Source organism: Somniosus microcephalus, chromosome 14 (assembly GCF_052327205.1).
Source record: "Somniosus microcephalus isolate GS21.2 chromosome 14, FLI_Smic_1.0, whole genome shotgun sequence".
Taxonomy (NCBI): Eukaryota; Metazoa; Chordata; class Chondrichthyes; order Squaliformes; family Somniosidae; genus Somniosus; species Somniosus microcephalus.
In genome coordinates, this window is record NC_141000.1 from 117,719,918 (window position 1) to 117,742,114 (window position 22,197).

At 43.6% G+C, this 22,197-nt stretch overlaps 2 protein-coding genes across 13 annotated transcripts in view; one reads left to right on the forward strand and one right to left on the reverse strand.

The window, feature by feature from the left end:
- Nucleotides 1-22,197, reverse strand: part of gabpa (GA binding protein transcription factor subunit alpha) — a 384,408-nt gene that overhangs the window by 207,447 nt on the left and 154,764 nt on the right. The window lies entirely within an intron of this gene.
- The window catches only part of appa (amyloid beta (A4) precursor protein a), a 170,692-nt gene that overhangs the window by 111,613 nt on the left and 36,882 nt on the right, over nt 1-22,197 (forward strand). For 2 of the 4 annotated variants that reach the window (XM_086007239.1, XM_086007238.1), the window contains exons 6-7: nt 11,229-11,425; nt 20,919-21,086. In XM_086007239.1, the coding sequence (XP_085863365.1) occupies nt 11,229-11,425; nt 20,919-21,086 (365 nt within the window). The remainder of the gene's footprint in view (nt 1-11,228; nt 11,426-20,918; nt 21,087-22,197) is intronic. The other 2 variants (XM_086007240.1, XM_086007242.1) reach the window with 1 other exon arrangement.

Sequence of the window (22,197 nt, forward strand, 5' to 3'; positions counted from 1 at the left end):
TTCTCAAAATGGTGGGATATTCCTGGCCCACCCTAGTCCCGAGAACATCTGAAAGGACAGAGTCAGACTTGTAGCCAATGTTGATATGGCTGGACCAGTTGAGTTTCTGGTTAACGGTGTGCTCGGGATATTGGTGATGGGGGACTCATTTGGCAGTCCAGGCCTGGATGTTGTCCAGGCCCTGCTGTTGCTTCACGTGGGCTGTTTCATTATTGGAGGAGTTGTGAATGGAGCGGAAAGCTGGAATCATCAATGAACACTCCTGCCCTTATGACAGAGGGTAGGTCATTGATAAAGCAACTAAAGATGGTTGAGATGATGAGATTAGTAATGAGATAACTGCATTTAAAATAAAGAGGAGATATATTAAATAAACTAATCAAACTCAAAGAGGTTAAAACCCCTGGTCTGGACGGATTACATCCACGCATTTAAAAGAATCTAGGGAAGAGATAGCAGAGGCATTACTACACATATGTAATAATTCATTAGCAAAAGGTGTAGTGCCAGAGGACTGGCGGATAGCTAACTTAATACCTGTATTTAAGAAGGGAGATAGAACATATCCAGGGAGCAATAGACCAGTCAGCTTAATATTGGTGGTAGGAAAAATAATAGAATCCCTACTAAAGGAGAAAATAGAAGAACATCTAGAAACCAAAAATATAATAATAAATAGTCAACATGGATGTCAAAACGGGAAAGTCCTGCTTGACCAACCTCATTGAATTTTTTGAAGAGGTAACAGGGAGAGTAGACAAGGGTAATGCAGCAGATATAATTTATCTAGATTTTCAAAAGGCCTTGATAAGGTACCACTTAATAGACTAATGAATAAGGCCCGCGAATGCGGAGTCAGGGGACGAGTGGCGGAATGGATAGTTAGCTGGCTTCAAGACAGAAAGCAGAGAGTAGGAGTAAAAGGTATCTATGCAGAGTGGCAGAAGGTGGGAAGTGGTGGTGCACAAGGATCAGTGCTGGGACCACTGCTGTTCACAATTTATATTAATGATTTAGACTTAGGAATCAAAAACACAATTTCTAAATTTGCGGATGACACCAAATTGGGGGTGATAGTCAATACTGAGAACTGTAACAAATTACAGGAAGACATTAGTAAAGTTGCAGAATGGGCATATAATTGGCAAATGAATTTCAACACTGATAAATGTGAGGTATTACATTTTGGTAGGAAGAATAGGGAGGTCACTTATTACTTGCAGGGTGCGAGTCTGGATGGGGTAGCCGAGAAAAGGGATCTCGGAGTACAAATACACAAATCACAAAGTAGTGACACAGGTTAACGAGGCCATTTATTTAAAAAAAAAATTTAAAAAAATTAAAAAAAATCCAAGCACTAGGGTTTATTTCTAGAGGGATAGAATTGAAAAGTAGGGAAGTTAGGCTAAAATTGTATCGAACCTTGGTTAGACCACACTTGGAATGAAAGGATATTTACTTGTCCTAGCCCCTTTGGGGCTATCCCAGATCAGGCGTATTTCTTAGATGTTCACTTTCAACTAAAGTTTGAGGTAGCCAAATCCTAAAGACGCTTAGGTCCGGGCTATCTCTCCCTAAAGGAAAGGAACAACCCGAGAATATTGGGGAAGAGCGATCATAATATGATAGAATTCTTCATTTAAGATGGAGAGTGAAGTAGTTGACTCAGAGACTAGGGTCCTGAATTTAAATAAAGGAAACTACAATGGTATGAGGCGCGAGTTGGCTGGGATGGATTGGGGAGCATTACTTAAAGGGTTGACGGTGGATAGGCAATGGCAAACATTTAAAGATCGCATGGATGAACTACAGAATTGTTCATCCCTGTTTGGCATAAAAATAAAACAAAAAAGGTGACTCAACCGTGGCTAACAAGGGAAATTAGGGATAGCATAAGATCCAAGGAGAGGACATATAAATTGGCCAGAAAAAGCAGCAAACCTGAGGATTGGGAGCAGTTTAGGATTCAGCAAAGGAAGACAAAGGGATTAATTAAGAGGGGGAAAATAGAATGTGAGAGTAAGCTTGCAGGGAACATAAAAACTGACTGTAAAAGCTTCTATAGATATGTGAAGAGAAAAAGATTGTGAAGTCAAGCGTAGGTTCCTTGCAGTCAGAATCAGGGGAATTTATAATGGGGAACAAAGAAATGGCAAACCAATTAAATACATATTTTGGTTCTGTCCTCACAAAGGAAGCCACAAATAACCTTCCAGAGATGTCGGGGAACATAGGGTCTAATGAGAGGGAGGAATTGAATGAAATCAGTATTTGTAGGGAAATGGTGTTAGGGAAATTGACGGGATTGAAGGCCGATAAATCCCCAGGGCCTGATAATCTACATCCTAGGGTACTTAAGGAAGTGGCCCTAGAAATAGTAGATGCATTGCTGGTCATCTTCCAAAATTCTATAGACTCTGGAATAGTTCCCATGGATTGGAGGGTAGCTAATGTAACCCCACTATTTAAAAAAGGTGGTAGAGAGAAAACAGGGAATTATAGACCGGTAAGCCTGACATCGGTAGTGGGGAAAATGCTAGAGTCCATTATAAAAGATGTAATAGCAGAGCATTTGGAAAACAGTGACAGGATTGGACAAAGTCAGTATGGATTTACAAAAGGTAAATCATGCTCGACTAATCTACTGGAATTTTTTGAGGATGTAACTGGTAGAATAGATAAAGGAGAACCAGTGGATGTGGTGTATTTGGACTTTTAGAAGGCTTTCGATAAGGTCCCGCATAAGAGATTGGCGTGCAAAGTTAAGGCACATGGGATTGGGGGTAAGGTACTGACTTGGATAGAGAACTGGTTGGCAGACAGGAAGCAAAGAGTTGGAATAAACGGCTCTTTCTCCGAGTGGCAGGCAGTGACTAGTGGGGTACCGCAGGGATCGGTGCTCGAACCCCAGCTATTCACAATATATATTAATGATCTAAACGAGGGAACTAGATGTAATATCTCCAAGTTTGCAGACGACACAAAGTTGGGTGGGCGTGTGTGCTGCAAGGAGGATGCCGAGAAACTCCAGTATGATTTGGACAGGTTGGGTGATTGGGCAGATGATGTGGATAAATGCGAGGTTATCCACTTTGGTGGCAAAAACAGGAAGACAGATTATCTGAACGGCAATAGATTGGGAAAAGGGGAAGTGCAACGAGACCTGGGTGTCCTTGTGCACCAGTCGCTGAAGGTAAGCATGCAGGTGCAGCAGGCGGTTAAGAAGGCAAATGGTATGTTGGCCTTCATAGCGAGAGGATTCGAGTACAGGAACAAGGATGTCTTGCTGCAGTTGTACAGGGCCAAGGTGAGACCACACCTCGAGTATTGTGTGCAGTTTTGGTCGCCTTATCTGAGGAAGGATGTTCTAGCCATGGAGGGAGTGCAGCGAAGATTCACCAGACTGATACCTGGGATGGCAGGAATGACGTATGAAGAGAGATTGGGTCGATTAGGCTTATATTCGCTAGCGTTTAGAAGCATGAGAGGGGATCTCATTGAAACTTATAAAATTCTAACAGGACTAGATGCAGGAAGGATGTTCCTGATGGCGGGGGAGTCTAGAACCAGGGGTCACAGTCTAAGGATAAGGGGTAAGCCATTTAGGACTGAGATGAGGAGGAATTTCTTCACCCAGAGAGTGGTGAACCTGTGGAATTCTCTACCACACAAGGCAGTTGAGGCCAATTCTTTAAATATATTCAAGAAGGAGTTAGATATATTTCTTAAGGCTAAAGGGATATGGGAAGAAAGCAGGGACAGGGTACTGAATTTGGATGATTAGCCATGATCTCATTAAATGGCGGAACAGGCTCGAGGGGCCGAATGACCTACTCCTGCTCCTATCTTCTATGTTTCTATTACCGTCCTCCAGATAGCACTTTTAATAAGTTTAGCCAGACAGTAAAGTCCTGGATATTATGAGGGTCCGGAAATTTCCTTCAGAAATGGTAACTCTTCACCAAAGAGTATACAAAGATTGGGTTCGTGAGATATTGATACAGAAGACTTATTAAAAGAATTCTAAAAATATATAGATATTTTTATTTTGAAAAACTACATGCAATTTACAGTTGGTGAATCAGTCAAATCGCAACATTAACAGTTTTAAAAAGGGGAAAAAAATATAATCTTATTCTTAACAGGGAATCCTACTTATAAATCTTAACTTCGCTACAGTATTTTCAGTTCTTAAACTTGTCTTATTACAGGATATCCATCAATTATCAAGGTAGCAGTTACCTTCAATCCCCGAGGTACAAAAGAGTGAAGAACTACAGAGCCGCCCCTGTAGTCGAGAATCGTTTTGCCCGTTAAAGCGAGTCTGATTTTCTCAGTCGAGACTCCAATATTTATACCCCTTTTTCAGTTGTTTCTCATTAGGTTTCTGTTGATCCAAGTTAATTATCACTAATCATCTTTTAGCTGACCTACTGAAATTCTTACTGCCACATCATCAGTAGCTATTGGGAGTTTACCATATGTGGGCAAAGGGCAGATGTACCTTACCTCATGTCATTCTCGAGAGGTTTTAATCAAGATCATTCATCCAGGGCTGACCATTGTCTTATTTTAATAAGGTTACCCATTCGGGGTCACCCATTCTTCTGTTTTAATAAGGTTACTTATTCAGGGTCAACAACTTGTCCTGTTTCAATAGCCAGAATTCTTTCATAACTATTTCATAGTTAGGTTTCTAAATTTCCAAACCCAGTTTGTCATGTTCCAAAGAATTTATAAAGTAGAGTTTCTTAAGGTCCTCTTCAGAGTTAACTACTGTCTTATCTCAACGCGACCAGAATTCTTTTCAGAAGGTAGGATTTCCAAATCCAGCTTGCCATGCCTTCCTTTAAAAAGTTATATAGTGTATTTTTCTAAAAAGGCTATAGTGTATTTATCTTGTATAGTATATTTTTCTAAAAAGGTTATAGTGTATTCCTTCACAGGAGTACTGCATTCAATTCTGGTTGCCATATTATAAAAAGGATATTGAGGCACTGGAGAGGGTGCAGAGAAGATTTACAAGTATGATACCAGAAATGCATGGGTATACCTATCAGGAAAGGATGAACAGGCTGGGTCTCTTCTCTTGAAAGGTGAAGGCTAAGGGGTAACCTAATAGAGGTCTTTAAAATTATGAAAGGTTTTGATAACCAAGAGTGTGTTTCCACTTGTGGGGGAAGAGCAAAACTAGAGGCTATCAATATAAGATAGTCACCAAGAAATCAAATAGGGAATTCAGATGAAACTTCTTTACCCAAAGATTGGTGAGAATGTGAAACTCGCTACCACAGGGAGTGGGTCAAGCGAATAGTATAGATGCATTTAAGGGGCGGTTAGCTAAGCATATGAGGGAGAATGGAATAGAGGGTTATGCTGATAGTTAGATGAGGAAAGACAGGAGGAGGCTCGAGTGGAGCATAAACACCGGCATGGACTGGTTGGGCCGAATGGCCTGTTTCTGTGCTGTGTATCACATGTAATCCTATGATTGGGCCAAGGATACTGTCCTGAGGAACACCGGTAGTGGTGTCCTGGGGCTGCAATGGTTGACCCCCAGCATTCTTCCTACATGTCAGGTATGACTCCACCGTTTTGACCTCTGGTTTGGTAGGACTCCTTGGTGCCATACCCTGTCAAATTCTGCCTTAATGTTGAGGGAAGTTGGTCTCTCTGTTTACCTTGCATTTAGTTATTGTTTATGTCTGAATCAAGACTTGAGTTCTGTAGCCAAATGGTTCTGGTGGAACCTGAAGAGAGTATCAATGAGCAGGTTATTGGAGAATAGGTGGTGTTTGATGGCATTATTGATGACTTTTTCCACCACTTTGCTGCTGATTGGGAGGATGCTGATAGATGGTGATTGGCCTGGTGAGGTTTGTCCTGCTTTTGGTGGATAGGACACACCCGGGTAATTTTTGAAAGATGCCGTCTTTCAGATGAACTATTAAACTGGAGCCATGTCTGCATTTCAGGTGTATGTAAAAGGTAATTTGGCACTATTAGAGCAGGGAAGTTCTCCCAATGTCCTGGCCAACATTACAACAGTGACTCCACTTCAAAAGTACTTCATTGGCTGTAAAGCGCTTTGAGATGTCCGGTGGTCGTGAAAGGCACTATATAAATGCAAGTCTTTCTTTAACACATCCTTTAACCAAGAAATAGATTCGCTGGTCATTTATCTCATTAATGTTTGTAGGACCTTGCTGTGCACAAATTGGTTATTATGTTTGCCTATATAACAAGAATGACTGCACTTCAAATAATTAGCTGTGAAGTACTTTGGAATGTCCTGAGGAAAGGAAATGGTGCTCTGTAAATGAAAGTTCACTCTTTCTCTCCTTTCACACTTGTTTCGCAAATCCAAAATTAAAGTCTTAAATCTAAACAAAGAAAACTACGTAGGTATGAGGGGCGGGTTGGCTATGGTAGATTGGGAAACTACATTAAAAGGTATGACGGTAGACAAGCAATGCCTAGCATTTAAAGAACTAATACATAATTTACAACAAATATACATTCCTTTAAGGCACAAAAACCCCACAGGAAAATTGGTCCAACCGTGGCTAACGAGAAGTTAAAGATAGTATTAGTTCAAAGGAAGAGGCTTATAATGTTGCCAAAAAGAGTAGTAAGCCTGAGGATTGGGAGGATTTTTAGAATTCAGCAAAGGAGGACCAAGGAATTGACGATGAAAGGGAAAATAGAACCTGAGAGTAGACTAGCGAGAGACATAAAAACAGACTGTCAAAGCTTCTATAGGTATGCAAAAAGGAAAAGATTAGCAAAAGTAAATGTGGGTCCCTTACAGGCTGAGACAAGAGAAATTATAATGGGGAATAAGGAAATGGCAGAGAAATTAAACAAATACTTTGGCCCCGATTTTCAGCTTGTGTGGCGATTGGTCGGATTTCCCCGAATGTGGGGTTTCTGACACAAAAAAGTGTCAGCCAGCTCCACGCAATTTTCCCTCAAGTGGCCAATTAATTCCCAGCATGTGGGAAGCCTTGCTAATTGTCCAGTTTGAGTCAGAAATCCCCACAGTATGATGTCATCATTCGTGGTGCTTTCAAGGTCCATAGCAAGCACTGCATCCTCTGAAGGCTTCCAAACGAACCATACAGGATGGCAGAGGAGCCTGCAGCAGCTGTGGCCAGTGCCAGACCCCGAGCTGCCTCCACATTCGACGAGGCTTCACTGCAGGCATTATGGGGTTAGGGCCCACAGGGAGGTCCTCTTCCCTAGGTCAGGGAGGAAGAGGCCTCCCACTGAGACCAATGCTGCATGGATGCAGGTGTCAGCAGATGCCAACTCGCTGGGAGTCACCAGAAGAACCTTGGCATTACATCTCTAACTCCTTCCTTAACTCCCCCACAGTACCATCCAGAGCCCCCGTCCTCACTGTGGAGGAGGAAGAGGCTGTGCAGCCAGACTCCTCAGAGGAAGCTCCAACCTCTGAGGGCGCAGCGTCAGCAGAAGTAAGCGCACCCAGCACCAGCGCAGACACTCACACCTCGGGGACCTTTGGGACATAGAGTAGTGTTGTCACCTGGTGTTTCACAGCTCACAAGTGAGCCTCAGCAGATTCTGGAGACAGGGACAGCAGTGGAGAGTCCTCATCGGAGGGCGCAGGACTCTGCCAGCTCAGCTGCGCTGCATGTCGACCCTCTGCCTCTGGGTCCATCCGCAAGAGAAGAGGTGATGGATCTCCATGCACAGATGCAGGAGTCGCTGGCAGGTTTTGTCTCCAGGGTCGCTGCGAGTGTGGAGCGAATGGAGGAGTCCATAGTGACCATGAGCAGAGCCTTTGTGGAGTCATTGGCGCATGAACGCATCACCATGGAAAGGTTGGCAACCTCCATGCAGGAGATAACTCGCCAGGGTACGGAAAACATGGTGAGTGCTCATAACAGAATGACATCTCTTGAGCGTTGGCCATCTGTTGAACAGAGAAGCCAGATCTTCATGGAAGTCCTTCTGAGTAGGACTGCCAGTGCAGAAACGGGTCCCACTGGCCCCCTAAAGCGCAGCAAGATGCTCTCAAGCCACTTCCAAGCGCTGGCCCCTTCTGGCCTGTGCAGCTTCAGGTGAGTGAACAGCAGCCTGGTGCTCCTGGTGCTCATCCTGCTGTTCCTGGTTCTACTGCTGCCGCCTCTGCTGTTGGAGATCCTCTAATGCCAGGAAGGGAAGGTACCAAAGGCCTCCCATGCTTCTGGCAGATGCCTCCGTTGAGGAGGTGCTGAGTTAGGGTGGTGAGAGGGGCTTCCCAGGAGCTCACACTGGAGAAGTGTGTGAGGCTCCAACTTTTTACAGCTGCTCCTAAGGCTTCAAAAAGTTCCCCCAAGCCTTGATCAACAAGGTCCTGCAGCCTGCAAATGCTGCCTATTTAAATCTCTTCAGCCCTCAGCGACCTGCTGCTGTAAGCAAGCAAGCCAGCTGTTTTCACGCCAGCTCTCATCGGCGGGGTTCCCCGCAGGCGTGTTTCATGTGGGGAAAGCCCCAAAGTCGCAATGGCCCCAGAAAATCTTCCTTAACAAGGTGATCATTGGTGATTAGTGCACCGACGAGCAGCCCCGCCAGCGGCGGCCGGGACTGAAGCGGGTGACGGAGAAACGGCGGTCCGAAAGTCAGGCGGGGGGAGGTCCCGACCTGCTTTTTCCGCGATTTTCGAACTCTGGCCGCATGAAAAGCCGCCCGATGGCTGCCAGAAAATCGGGGCCTTTGTGTCTGTCTTCACGGAAGAAGACGCAAAAAAAACTTCCTGGAAATAGTGGAGAACCAAGGGTCTAACGAGAATGAGGAACTGAAAGAAATTAGTATTCATAAAAAAATAGTACTGGAGAACTTAATGGGACTGAAAGCCGATAAATCCCCTGGACCTGATGGCCTACATCCTATGGTTTTGAAAGAGATGGCTATAGAGATAGTGGATGCGTTGGTTGTCATCTTCCAAAATTCCATAGATTGTAGAACGGTTCCCGCAGATTGGAAGGTAGCAAATGTAACCCCAGTATTTAAGAAAGGAGGGAGAGAGAAAACGGGGAACTACAGACCAATTAGCCTGACATCAGTAATAATGGAAAATGCTAGAATGTATTATTAACGTGGTAACAGGGCATTTAGAAAATAATAATAGGATTGGGCAGAGTCAGCACGAATTTATGAAAGGGAAATTGTGTTTGACAAATCTGTTACAATTTTTTGAGGTTGTAACTAGCAGAATAGATGAGGAGGAACCAGTGGATGTGGTGTATTTGGATTTTCAGAAGGCATTCGATAAGGTGCCCCACAGGAGGTTATTAAACAAAATGAGGGCTCATGGGATTGGGGGTAATATACTGGCATGGATTGTGGTTTGGTTAACGGACAGAAAACAGAGAGTAGGAATAAACGGGTCATTTTCGGGTTGGCAGGCTGTAACTAGTGGGGTACCACAAGGATCAGTGCTTGAACCTCAGCTATTCACAATCTATATCAATGAGTTGGATGAGGGGACCAAATGTAATATATCCAAGTTTGCTGATGATACAAAGTTGGGTGGGAATGTAAGTTGTGAGGAGGATGCAAGGAGGCTTCAAGGGGATATAGACAGGCTAAGTGAGTGGGCAAGAACATGGCAAATGGAATATAATGTGGAGAAATGTGAAGTTACCCACTTTGGTAGGAAAAATAGAAAAGCAGAGTGTTTTTTAAATGGTGAGAGATTGGGAAATGTTGGTGTTCAGAGGGACCTGGGTGTCCTTGTACACAAATCACTGAAAGCTAACATGCAGGTACAGCAAGTAATTAGGAAAGCAAATGGTATGTTGGCCTTTATTACAAGAGGATTTGAGTATAAGAGTAAAGACGCCTTACTGCAATTATAAAGGGCCCTGGTGAGACCACACCTGGAGTATTGTGTACAGATTTGGTTTCCTTATCTAAGGAAGGATATACTTGCCATAGAGGAAGTGCAACGAAGGTTCACCAGACTGGTTCCTGGGATGGGGGGATTGTCCTACGAGAAGAGATTGAGTAGACTCGGCCAATATTCTCCAAAGTTTAGAAGAATGAGAGGTGATCTCATTGAAACATACAAAATTCTTACAAGGCTTGACAGGGTAGATGCTGGGAGGATGTTTCCCCTGGCTGGGGAGTCTAGAACCAGGGGTCACCTCAGAATAAGGGGTCGGCCATTTAGGACTGAGATGAGGAGAATTTTTTTCACTCGGTGGTGAATCTTTGGAATTCTCTATACCAGAGGGCTGTGGAGGCTCAGTCATTGAGTATATTCAAGACAGAGATGGATAGATTTTTGAATATTAAGGGAATCAAGGCATATAGAGATAGTGCAGGAAAGTGGAGATGAGGTAGAAGATCAGCCATGATCTTAATGAATGGCGGAGCAGGCTCGAAGGGCCAAATGGCCTACTCCTGCTCCTGTTTCTTCAGTTCTTTCTTCCTCTCATTTGGAAACTTCAATAGATGGGCAAGTCCCCTTTAATTACTTGTATTGTGGATTTGTGACCTTCCTTTCATCAAATTCAGTGAAGACCATTAGCCCGTAAGGGTATTCTGTGTTTTGGGTAGGGACAAGACGGCTTTGTCTCGTGCTGCTTAATAATTGCTGTATCAGTTGAACAAATTCAGAGCTTTCATCAATCTACTGAACTCTACTATTCCACTTCATGCACATGGTGTCTAACATTTGAACTTTATGGGAGGGAAGAGAATAGGAATGTCATGGAAGCTGAACATTTAAAGGCTTTTATGTTTTCTTTACAACATGACTTCACTGAATATTTTAACACCAACGCTCTGAAGTAGATGAGGACTTTAGGCTTGGGGCCTAGTCACTTTTTTCCTAACTAAATTGGATTTAATCATTATATATTTATATTAAAGGGAGAATTAAATTTGGGCTTGGATTAAAACATGATAGGAATGAGCAAAGGCCCTCCACTCTCTCTCTTTTTAAATCACCTCATTTACATCTGTGGAAAAGACCTGATAAGGATACTTTCATCTCTATGCCTGTTACAATACTTGGGTTTCTGAACCTCCTGATGCATCTGTCCTAATCTTCACCCTTGTCTGCATTCATTGAGCGAGGTGGCATTCTATTTCATGAGTTGGCCCTTAATAGATTATACAGGGCAGTTTGCTCCTTTTAAACTTGTTATACAACAGAACATAAAGGTGTTTCTAAACTCCACATTAACTATTATTCCGCACTCTTTTTATTTCAGCGATAAAATTGTTGAAGAGCAACCTATCGAGGATGAGGAAAGTGATATTGACGATGATGAAGATGACGACGATGACGATGATGATGATGATGATGATCTGGACGGTGAAGACGCTGAAGACCAATATGAGGATCCGACTGAACATACAACCAGTAGCACCACTACCACCACAGAGGCAATTGAAGAAGTTGTGAGAGGTAATCGGAACTAAAGGTTTTTAATACTGGCACTGGACATAGACCACTAAAATCGCAGGCAGTTTTGTCAATAGGGTGAATTGGTTTGTATCTCTCATGTTTTTCTTTTTGAAACACTGGTAATGCAGAGCCGTGGCACTCATTCGGAGTTTGTCTCATTGAGGTTTGACATCCTCTATGTAATCCATCTACACTGTAGCCTCTGCTCAGACCAGGTGGAACATTTTATTACAATAAAGTGGCCTGTAGTGACATTCCTGTTTACACCGAACTCCATTTCAGAGTGGACTAATTGGAAGATTTTCTCTTACCCAGTGTTCTTTTAGAGATTGGGAAGAGAAAGGGTTGGAAACAGCTCTGTTTTGTTGAAGGACACCACCTTTTTCTGTCATTGTGGATTTTGAAAGTCTAATTAACATTTGCTATTTCTACACTCTAAATGGAGTAGTCTGCAAGAGCAATAGGTCTGTTTAGGCCAAAATTGCATGAGACATACTTAATAAAGAACTGGCTAGCACAAGGTCACTATATTAGAACACATTCTGTAATTACAATTGAAGAAGCAAAGGGACATCATTGGTTCTGTTTCATTAGTGTAACATATTAAGATTGTGTCTGTGTCTAGTTTATTGCAGATTGTATTTAAGGATGGCTGATTTACTAGGTTCTCCTCCTTCCGAGGCTATTCTAAAAAATGGAGCACTCTGAGGTCATCGTCTATTTGTTTCCTGAAACTTTTTCCTGCATTAACTACGGAAAGTCCTGCGCCGCATGCGTAGGCTCAAGGAACACCCGATATTAGGCCTTGGGCCTCCTTTACATCAGGCCGGCGAGCTGCGGACATCTGCTGGGCCTCCCCAGACATCTCACTGGCAAAGAACCTTTTGGGGAGGGGTGGGGGGGTCGCTCGGGGAGAATGGTGGTCACAGGCAGTGTTCGATTTAATTTTTTTTAGGCCACGCAACCCATTCAAAATTCCACGCATGCACGGTTGTTCCCTTTAAAAGCCGTTGAGCCGGCTGCGCGGGACCTCCAGAGCAGCTTAAAGGGAACATTAGTTGCAGGGGCCCGTGGTTTTAATGAGCAGCCAGGGCTCCACTTTTGGGAAGTATCTTTTTTTAAATTGCATTTTGATGGCAGGCTGCAGCGGTCCCTTTAAGGGCCGCTGGTTAGGCCGAATATGGACCTGGTTTTCCTGAACGCAGCTAGCCTGCCGCTGGCTGCATTCAGGGCAAAACCAATTTAGTGAAGAAGGCATCAAATGGGTGTTGGGCCCCTTATTTGCACATGCAACGTGGCCAACGCTTGTTTCCGGCATGGGCCTTGAATGCTGCTTTTAATGCCAATGCCAATATGATGGGCGGCGTACTTACGGCGCTGAACGTGCGCGTACACATTTTGTTAGGAAGAATAAGGAGGCCACATACTCCTTGGAAAATAAGAGTCTAAATGGGGTGAAGGGGCAATGGGATCTAGGGGTACAGAAACACACATCACTAAAAGTAGCAACATACGGCTTTTTAAAAAAAAAAAAGCAAACCAAGGTTTATTTCTAGAGAGCAGAGAAGTTGTTAAATTTGTATAAAATCTTGGTTCGATCACACTTGGAGTACTGTGCGCAGTTCTGGTCTCCATATTAGAAGCTTTGGCACCTGTTTTATACCTGTCATTAGTGAGTTTTTTTAAGTTATTCCCATTTTTTACCAAAGAAAAGGGAAAATCATCCCAGATTGCTCGCAGGGATCCTCCAGCACTTTGCTTCACAACAGTACAGCCAGAGGCCTACATGCCAAATCCCTCACTAGCCTACAGGCCTCGAGCTCTGCTGTTGTGGAGCAAAGTACTGGTGGAGCCACCTGGGATGACTTCTCCCTGCATTGACTCTGCTGAGATCAGGAATTCTGTGATCTGGGCTATACCAGGTGCAAATGTGGATACTACAGTCTGATGTCAGTACTCTTCTCTGGCAACCACTTAATAGTGTCTTCTCCCTTCCCTTTTATATCCCGAAGGCACTGATTTGTGCTGGGATACGGATCTACGTTGCTGAGTGCCCTGCCGATTAACAGTACAGAGACCCTGGCTGCGATCGCCTATTCCTGCATAGAGCAGCAAATGCAGGAACATTTATTCTTTGGTAAATTACACAGTGAGCTAGGATGGAAGCGAGTAGTATTTTATTTTAATGTAGCTGGCACTTGTGAGCGAGACGATGCTTCAGAAGCATTCTAGCCTGTAAAATCTTTGAAGGTGGCAGGGCAGGTTGAGAAAGTGTATGGAATACTTGGTTTTGTAAATAGGGACATTGAATACAAAAACAAGGAAGTCATACTAAATCTTTACAAATCTCTGGTTAGGCCGCAGCTGGATTATTGTGTACAATTCTGGGCACCACACTTTAGGAAGGATGTAAAGGCCTTGGAGCTGGTACAGAGGAGGTTTACCATGGCTGAGGAACTTCAGTTATGTGGAGAGATTGGAGCAGCTGGGATTGTTCTCCTTAGAGCAGAGAAGGCTAAGGGGAGACCTAACACAGGTATTCAAAATTAAGAGGGTTTTGATAGAGCAAGTAGGGAGAAACGGTTTCTTCAGGCAAGTCGGTCGGTAACCAGAGGTCATAGATTTAAAATAATTGGCAAAAGAACTGGAGGGTAAATGAGGTGAAATATTTTCACACAGAAGGTTGTTAAGATCTGGAAGCCGCTACCTGAAAGGGTGGTAGAATCAGATTCCATAGGAACTTTTAAAAGGCAATTGGACGTGTACTTGAAGACTAATTTGCAGGGTTGTGGGGGAAAAACTGGGGGGGGGGGGGGTCTAAATTGGACAGCTCTTTCAAAGAGCCGGCAGAGGCACAACAGGCCAAATGGCCTCCTCCTGTGCTGTATGATTCTATGAAAAGCCAGACTTCCAAATTCGGCATCAAATTTAATTTAGATTATTAAACTGTTCACAGCAGCATCTGTGGCTTTGCCGTGTTTGCCCTTTGGGCATGATGCACCATGTGTGATGTCAGTAGCTTGCTGTCGGGTTTTAATTTTTGTTGATGCAGGGTATGTAAATTCCTCATTCCTCAACATGCCACCATTTATTTACTATCTATAAGCTTACGTGAAGGAATGCACACCAATAGACATACTTGATGGAGCCTTGTGTATATCGACAAGCCACTTCCGTAGCTTGTGTTTAGGTACATGCAATGATTTTCTTTTTAGTCCTCTTTCTTTAAAATATGCTGGTGCATCAACTGCACCAGCCAGCCCACGCACATCACCTGACTTTCCCTGCAGTGGAGGGGCTGATGAATTAAACGGATAGCTAGATGTGTTATTACTTGGCTGGTAAATTTTAAGGAAAAATCTGATCCTCTCATCTCTGCTTGTCGTGTACTATTCTGCTATGCACTTGATCTCTGTTCTCCGAGGCCTTTGGTAGACTAGTGAAACATCAATTATTTCACTCTGTTTACAATAAAGGGTCTAACCAGTACTAACCAAAGGCACACAAAACAGGAAAAGACAAATTGTGGGCCATGTCAAAAAAATAACTGAGACGCACTGCACCAGAAAAAGATAGATCTTTGCTTGATTCTGGATATGACTGAGTAGACAGCTCTGCTGGATTCACACTTATCCAGTTCTATTGTGTGACTGTCAATTCATTTAGCTGAACGCTTTACCTGTTGCAACTAAAGCTGAAGTTGTGAGCTTCGCAAGGAGTTGACGTGGTAAGTGTGGACACTTTTTATTAGTGTGAAAATGATCTTTTCAAGACCTGACTAAATGTTCAGACTCTTGTGTCATTTTGGAGTAATTGTTTCACGCGATAATGTTGCTCGTAAAGCTCTTCAGTAAGCTGTATAACTCAGAACTCCAGCTAGTGGCGGAAATGTATTGAGCAAGTTCAACGGGCTCTGGTGATTTTGTTCCCCACCTGTGCTGTATTTGAGCAAAGGTAATCAGATTATTGCATCATACTTGTTTTATCAAATGAAAATGGTCTTGAGATGGAAAATGCCAAAGCAACGGTAACAGGAATTCCAGTCCCCCCAAGTTTGATGTCTGAAGTAACAACTGAGTTTTGACGCTATATTTTTTTTAAAAAGGGGAGCAGTTTGGAATTTAAAAAAGTCCTCCTTGGCTGGTTTGTCCATTATGATATGTAAGCAGAGAAGTTCCTCTGATCATACAATTGGTAAGTGCATTGCCCAATGTGAAAATAGCCCACACAGATTAGGAAGGACCTAGGTTCCATGCCATCAGTCTGCTGATTTTAAAAAGTTTGAGTCAGTGTAGAGTTTGTTGTACTGCGATCAGCCTCGGTACTCCAGGCTCTTGGCAAGGTGGCGGGGGTTCCTGCTCCTGGTTTGATGTTCATTGACTCCTGCTGGACATACACATCTGAGGATATTCTCTAGCTCAGGGACTTGAGCACACAAAGCTAGGCTGCATGTACAGATTAACCCCTTGTGCAAGGTTAAAAAAAGACTTCCATTTACATGGCGCCTTTCACAACCTCAGGACATACCAAAGCGCTTTACAGCCAATGAAGTACTTTTGATGACCTGCCTATTTGGGAATAAATACCAGAGAGAGTTATTTCCTTAGAGAAGAAAACATAGAAGATAGGAGCAGGAGTAGGCCATTCGGCCCTCGAGCCTGCGCCGCCATTCAATGCAATCATGGCTGATCATCCAATTTCAGTACCCGGTCCCTGCTTTCTCCCCATACCCCTGGATCCCTTTAGCCTTAAGAAATATATCTAACTCCTTCTTGAATATATTTAATGAATTGGCTTCTACTGCCTTCTGTGGTAGAGAATACCACAGAGTCACCACTCTGGGTGAAGAAATTCCTCCTCATTTCTGCCCTAAATGGCTTACCCCTTATCCTCAGACTGTGACCCCTGGTTCTGGACTCCCCAACCATCGGGAACATCCTTCCTGCATCTAGCCTGTCCAATCCTGTCAGAATTTTATAAGTTTCAATGAGGTCCCCCCTCATTCTTCTAAACTCCAGCGAGTACAAGCCCAATCGTCCCAATCTATCCTCATGTCATTCCTGCCATCCCAGGTATCAGCCTGGTGAATCTTCGCTGAACTCCTTCCATGGCAAGAACATCCTTCCTCAGATAAGGCGACCAAAACTGCACACAATACTCAAGATGTGGTCTCACCAAGGCTCTGTACAACTGCAGCAAGACACCCTTGTTCCTGTACTCAAACCCTCTCGCTACGATGGCCAACATACCATATGCACGGTGGCATAGTGGTTAGCACTGTTGCCTCACAGCGCCAGGGACCCGGGTTCAAATCCGGCCTCAGGTGACTGTCTGTGTGGAGTTTGCACATTCTCCCCGTGTTTGCGTGGGTTTCCTCCGGGTGCTCCGGTTTCCTCCCACAGTCCAAAGATGTGCGGGTTAGGTTGATGGGCCATGATAAAAATTGGCCCTTAGTGGGGATTAAATGCGTGGGGTTGCGGGGTTACGGGGATAGGGCTTGGGTGGGATGGTTGTCAGTGTAGGGACCGGGTGCTGGGGTTTGGATGATCAGTCATGATCTCGTTGAATGGCGGAGCAGGCTCGAAGGGCCGAATGGCCTACTCCTGCTCCTATCTTCTATGTTTCTATGTTAACCGCTGCTGCACCTGCATGCTTACCTTCAGCGACTGGTGCACAAGGACACCCAAGTCTCGTTGCACTTCTCCTGCTCCCAATCTATTGCCATTCAGATAATCTGCCTTCCTGTTTTTGCTACCAAAGTGGATAACCTCACATTTATCCACGTTATATTGCATCTGCCATGCTTTTGCCCAATCACCCAACCTGTCCAAATCATCCTGGAGTTTCTCAGCATCCTCCTCACAGCACACACGCCCACCCAGCTTTGTGTCGTCTGCAAATTTGGAGATATTACATCTAGTTCCCTTGTCTAGATCATTAATATATATTGTGAATAGCTGGGGTCCAAGGACCGATCCCTGCAGTACCCCGCCAGTCACTGCCTGCCACTCGGAAAAAGACCCGTTTATTCCAACTCTTTGCTTTCTGTCTGCCAACCAGTTCTCTATCCAAGTCAATACCTTGCCCCCAATCCCATGTGCCTTAACTTTACACGCTAATCTCTTATGCGGGACCTTATCAGAAGCCTTCTGAAAGTCCAAATATACCACATCCACTGGTTCTCCCTTATCTATTTTACCAGTTACATCCTCAAAAAATTCCAGTAGTTTAGTCAAGCACGATTTACCTTTTGTAAATCCATGTTGACTTTGTCCGATCCTGTCACTGTTTTCCAAGTGCTCCGCTATTACATCTTTTATAATGGACTCTAGCATTTTCCCCACTACCGATGTCAGGCTCACCGGTCTGTAATTCCCCGTTTTCTCTCTACCACCTTTTTTGAATAGTGGGGTAACATTAGCTACCCTCCAATCCATGGGTACTGTTCCAGATTCCATCGAATGTTGGAAGATGATCAGCAATGCATCTACTATTTCTAGGGCCACTTCCTTAAGTACCCTAGGATGTAGATTATCAGGCCCTGAGGATTTATCGGCCTTCAATCCCATCAATTTCCCTAACACCATTTCCCTACAAATACTGATTTCTTTCAATTCCTCCCTTTCATCAGACCCTATGTTCCCCGACATCCTTTGTGAAGACAGAACCAAAATATGTATTTAATTGGTCTGCCATTTCTTTGTTCCCCATTATAAATTCCCCTGATTCTGACTGCAAGGGACCCACGCCTGACTTCACCAATCTTTTTCTCTTCACATATCTATAAAAAGAAAGACTTGCATTTATATAGCGCCTTTCACGACCACCAGATGTCTCAAAGCACTTTACAGCCAATTAAGTATTTTTTGAAGTGTAGTCACTGTTGTAATGTAGGAAATGCAGCAGCCAATTTGCATACAGCAAGCTTCCATAAACAGCAATGTGGAAAAAATATTCAATTGAGAAACATGGTACAGTAATTGCCCAGTTTCCCTCACCCTACATTAAAAGCTTTTGATTATAGGAATGGATCAGAAATTAATCTGGATTCAGTGGTTCAGTTTGTGTAGTTCTGAAGGGACACATGCTGTGATGGTAGAATATTGGCTTTAACTTACTGGCAGTCTCAAATCTACTTGAATAGGCTTGTTCAAGATGTTGCCTGTAGGCTTTACTCTTTGCTTGCCTGAGCCTTCCGCTCGCTTGTGTGCAAAGCTGGTGTGGTTTCGGGAAGAGCAGAACCTGCTGAGGGCAGACTGTATCTGATGGGAAGGGAACGTGACATTCTTGCTGGAACCTTTCAGCAAAGCTCATTAAATTGGCTTGCTGGCTGTGAGGCTATTGGAGCATTCAGTTCTTAAACGAGTACCAGCAAGTAAATGGCACTGCTCTGCCAGAAACAAATCCTTGTAATAAATTTGAGGGGTTTTGTGAAGTCAAATAAACACCGTCAAGGTGTTCTGTTCGAACCTATGCTTCCAGATACAACTTGTAATTAGTCAACCCATAAAGAAAATGAATTGTGTAAAAATCTGCACTAACTAAATGGCAGTGATTTCCAAGGTGGGTTCTTCAAATGAAAGCTGGAGAAACGGTGGGAGATCAGGGAACCCCCACATGAATATTCTACCTCTAAGTCTTGGTGGTTGTCCCAAAGGCCTTGTGGGTAAAGGAGCCACTCAGTCGAAAACTAAGTAATACGGGCGAGTAGGCTCCAGGTTTGATTTCTTGGTGAGGAGTTAGCTGATAGCCAGGAAGTAATTGGGGTGCTACATTTGGCCTTGTTCTTGGGAGGGGGACTACAATCGGCCTGGGTTTAAGTTTGATTGCAGTGGCTCCTGCTGGAAAGTGCACATCAGACGAGAATGAGATTGAGCTTGGGTGTGATGTCGCCCACAGTTGAATAGCCTGTTGACATTCACTATCTGGGCTCACACATGAAAGGTGGCCACTTCAGCAAAGTAGTGGAGTGCTGATGGAATTCATGCTCCCGTACCCCAACAAGAGCTGTTACTTTTGTGCAACATGAAAAAAATTGGAAAAAGATTTGGTGACTGGAGAAAGGGAAATCAGATTGAAGGACGGGACGATGCTATGTCCTGGTAGAATGGAGGCTTTGCAAACATGGTTTCCCTCCTACGATGAATTAGCGATCTGCTTTAGTGATGCCTTTTGCAATGGTCAGGTACCTCCACAAAGCAAGAACATTATTGGTAGACCAATCCCCCAAGCTTTACCCACACCTTTTGGGTTATGCAACAATCTGAGCAAGTTATTTGTATTACAATTGTTGGGGAATGGTGTCTGGGAGACTGTAGAAAGTAAAGGACGAGAGATATTCTTCAGCCTTTTGGCTGCTACTGTGTATTTGTAGTTGGAAATATTCGTGCAGCACACCTTGAAGGGGAAGGGCAGCATTCTGGATGTTCATGGTCTGCCTTTAATAGGGGGAACACAAGGAATTCCAGTTGCATAAAGTGGAATACAGGTGTGACTAAGTGTGGTGCCTCTGTTGTCCAGAAGAGGAGGGGAGAAATACTGTAGTGTTTGGTCTTATCCCTGTTTAACTGTATATAGGCTGTTTCTTGTTACCCTCTTTTACTTTCTGCTCACAGCTTGAGCATGTTCTCAATTCTCTGACTGTATCACCCACGTCAACCTCTGCATGATATGGAAGAGTTGCCTGGGGCGTTTTCTGTCTGTTTATTCCACTCCTGCCTTGTTTTCCACTTGGTGATTTCTACACCATGGTTTGCATCCTCAGGTTGGTCCCAAGTTCTGAATTCCTAATTTCTTCTATTTTGTTCTTGTGCCATTGTTGCACTGGAGCGAGATATCCGTGATAAAGAATGGGACTGTTTTCCACTCAGTACACAGGGCCAGCATGAGCCAAATACAGAACAAAGCTTCCTTTACTGTGTCCCAAACTCTCAGCACTTGCCACTGAATCAGGGTGACCTATCAGTTTTCCGTACCAGTTTGTTTGGCCGCTCAGTGAAGCTGCTAATTTAATGCCGTTTACTATTTTTGTCCTGTGCAACCATGTCCACTCATCTAGATTAAGAGACGCCCAAACTCATTTTACGTACAACTCTCGCCACAGCCAGAACAGAGAGAATTTCATTGACTTTGGGTCGGAGTCGAACAAGAGTTCTAGTAGTGAAAGGATTACGTGTTCTAACCCATTGAGTCGCTCATCCCAGTCTTGGCTTCGAAGGAGATTTTCTTTGGACACCATTATCCTGTTATTTCATTGACCACTGAACCAAGTAGTAAACTTTAAAGTACCATATTTTACAAAGGATTCGATCAGAGTGATTCAAAAGGTAGTAAAGTATTATAGGTATGAGAAATGGAATTGACGTATCAAGGTTTCTAAAACAAAATAGCTTGAGTTGCTACGGTCCTGAAGCATATAAAAGGTAGATTTTTTTTTGTTGTTGTAATTTTGTTTTTCTCCCCTGACTAAAATCCTCGCATCTTTCACATTCAGAAGTTTGCTCTGAGCAAGCAGAAACTGGGCCTTGTCAAGCTATGATCCCTCGGTGGTACTTTGACATCAGTGAAGGAAAATGTGCGCAGTTCATTTACGGAGGCTGCGGAGGAAACAGAAACAACTTTGACTCCGAAGAGTACTGTTTGTCCGTCTGTAACAGCGTCAGTAAGTGAACCCTCCCGCTGGTTGCAACCTCTGTGTGTTGCTCTGCACTGAAAACCTCAACCAGTTTTTCTGCTGTCTAGCTGTAGGGCGTGTGCCACACAGCTTACCAACTTAACTCCTGCTGTAGTGAAACTTTTCACCATCTGTTTTCTTCCTAACCCCTTTAGTTGCTTTAGTACTAACTGCTCTCTGTACATTCCTAACTTAATTTTGAGCTGTAACATGTAAGCTTGTTGCCCTTGCAACCTTTGAAGCTTGTACTAGGTTTCTAAAGATTTGCCTTTTCTCCTCCAAATAATGTACGTTGAGATATGAAACACGAGCTGAGGTAATGTATGTACACTTTAAAGTAATTTGTGATTTTGTTTTAATATTTGCAGTGGGAGTGTTTGACTCTGCTTGAAGAGCAAGGTCTGGTTGCAGCGACTAGCTTTGACTAGATGGCCAACTGATTAGCATTTACAGTATGGCGGGGTGGCTAACAGAAAATTGTGTTGTGAAACTAGCAATTCCTGTAGATATGGCCAGGTGAAATGTGTACTCCTTCTTAAACCGTGCTGAAAAGTTGTGTTGCATTTAAGCACATGCATATTATTTTTAAGTGTTCCGCTCTAGTAAGAGGCTGTGGGGATGGGATGATTTATTTCATATCGTCTGTCTCTCGGACCTACTTACACTACAACGTCATAAAGTCTCATCCTTTTTTCAACCTTCTCCCCTCCCCCCAGCCCCCTTATTTAATTCATTTCAAAAAAAATTCACTAACAGCAGGTATTACTTGACCAGCCATCCAAAGTGCTATGTTACAGCACCTCAGATTTGGCTAGTTTGTTGAAAATATGACAACCCCAGAGTATGAAAGAAAATTCCTTAGCTTCAAATATGAGTGTGTGAGCAGCCAGCAATATGTTGGACAAAATAAATACCTAGCATCTTGGTTTTAAAATCTACAGGGTCCAACTAGTACAGCTGTCGCCACCTTGAAGTAATGTGCTCGTGAACTTAGCTCATTCATTTGAGTTTGATCTGGGGTGAAGGCTAACTTTTGTCTGGTTTGCCAGAGTTCCATTCAACTGAAGGCTAGTGTGGATTGATACTAGAGGGAAGAAAT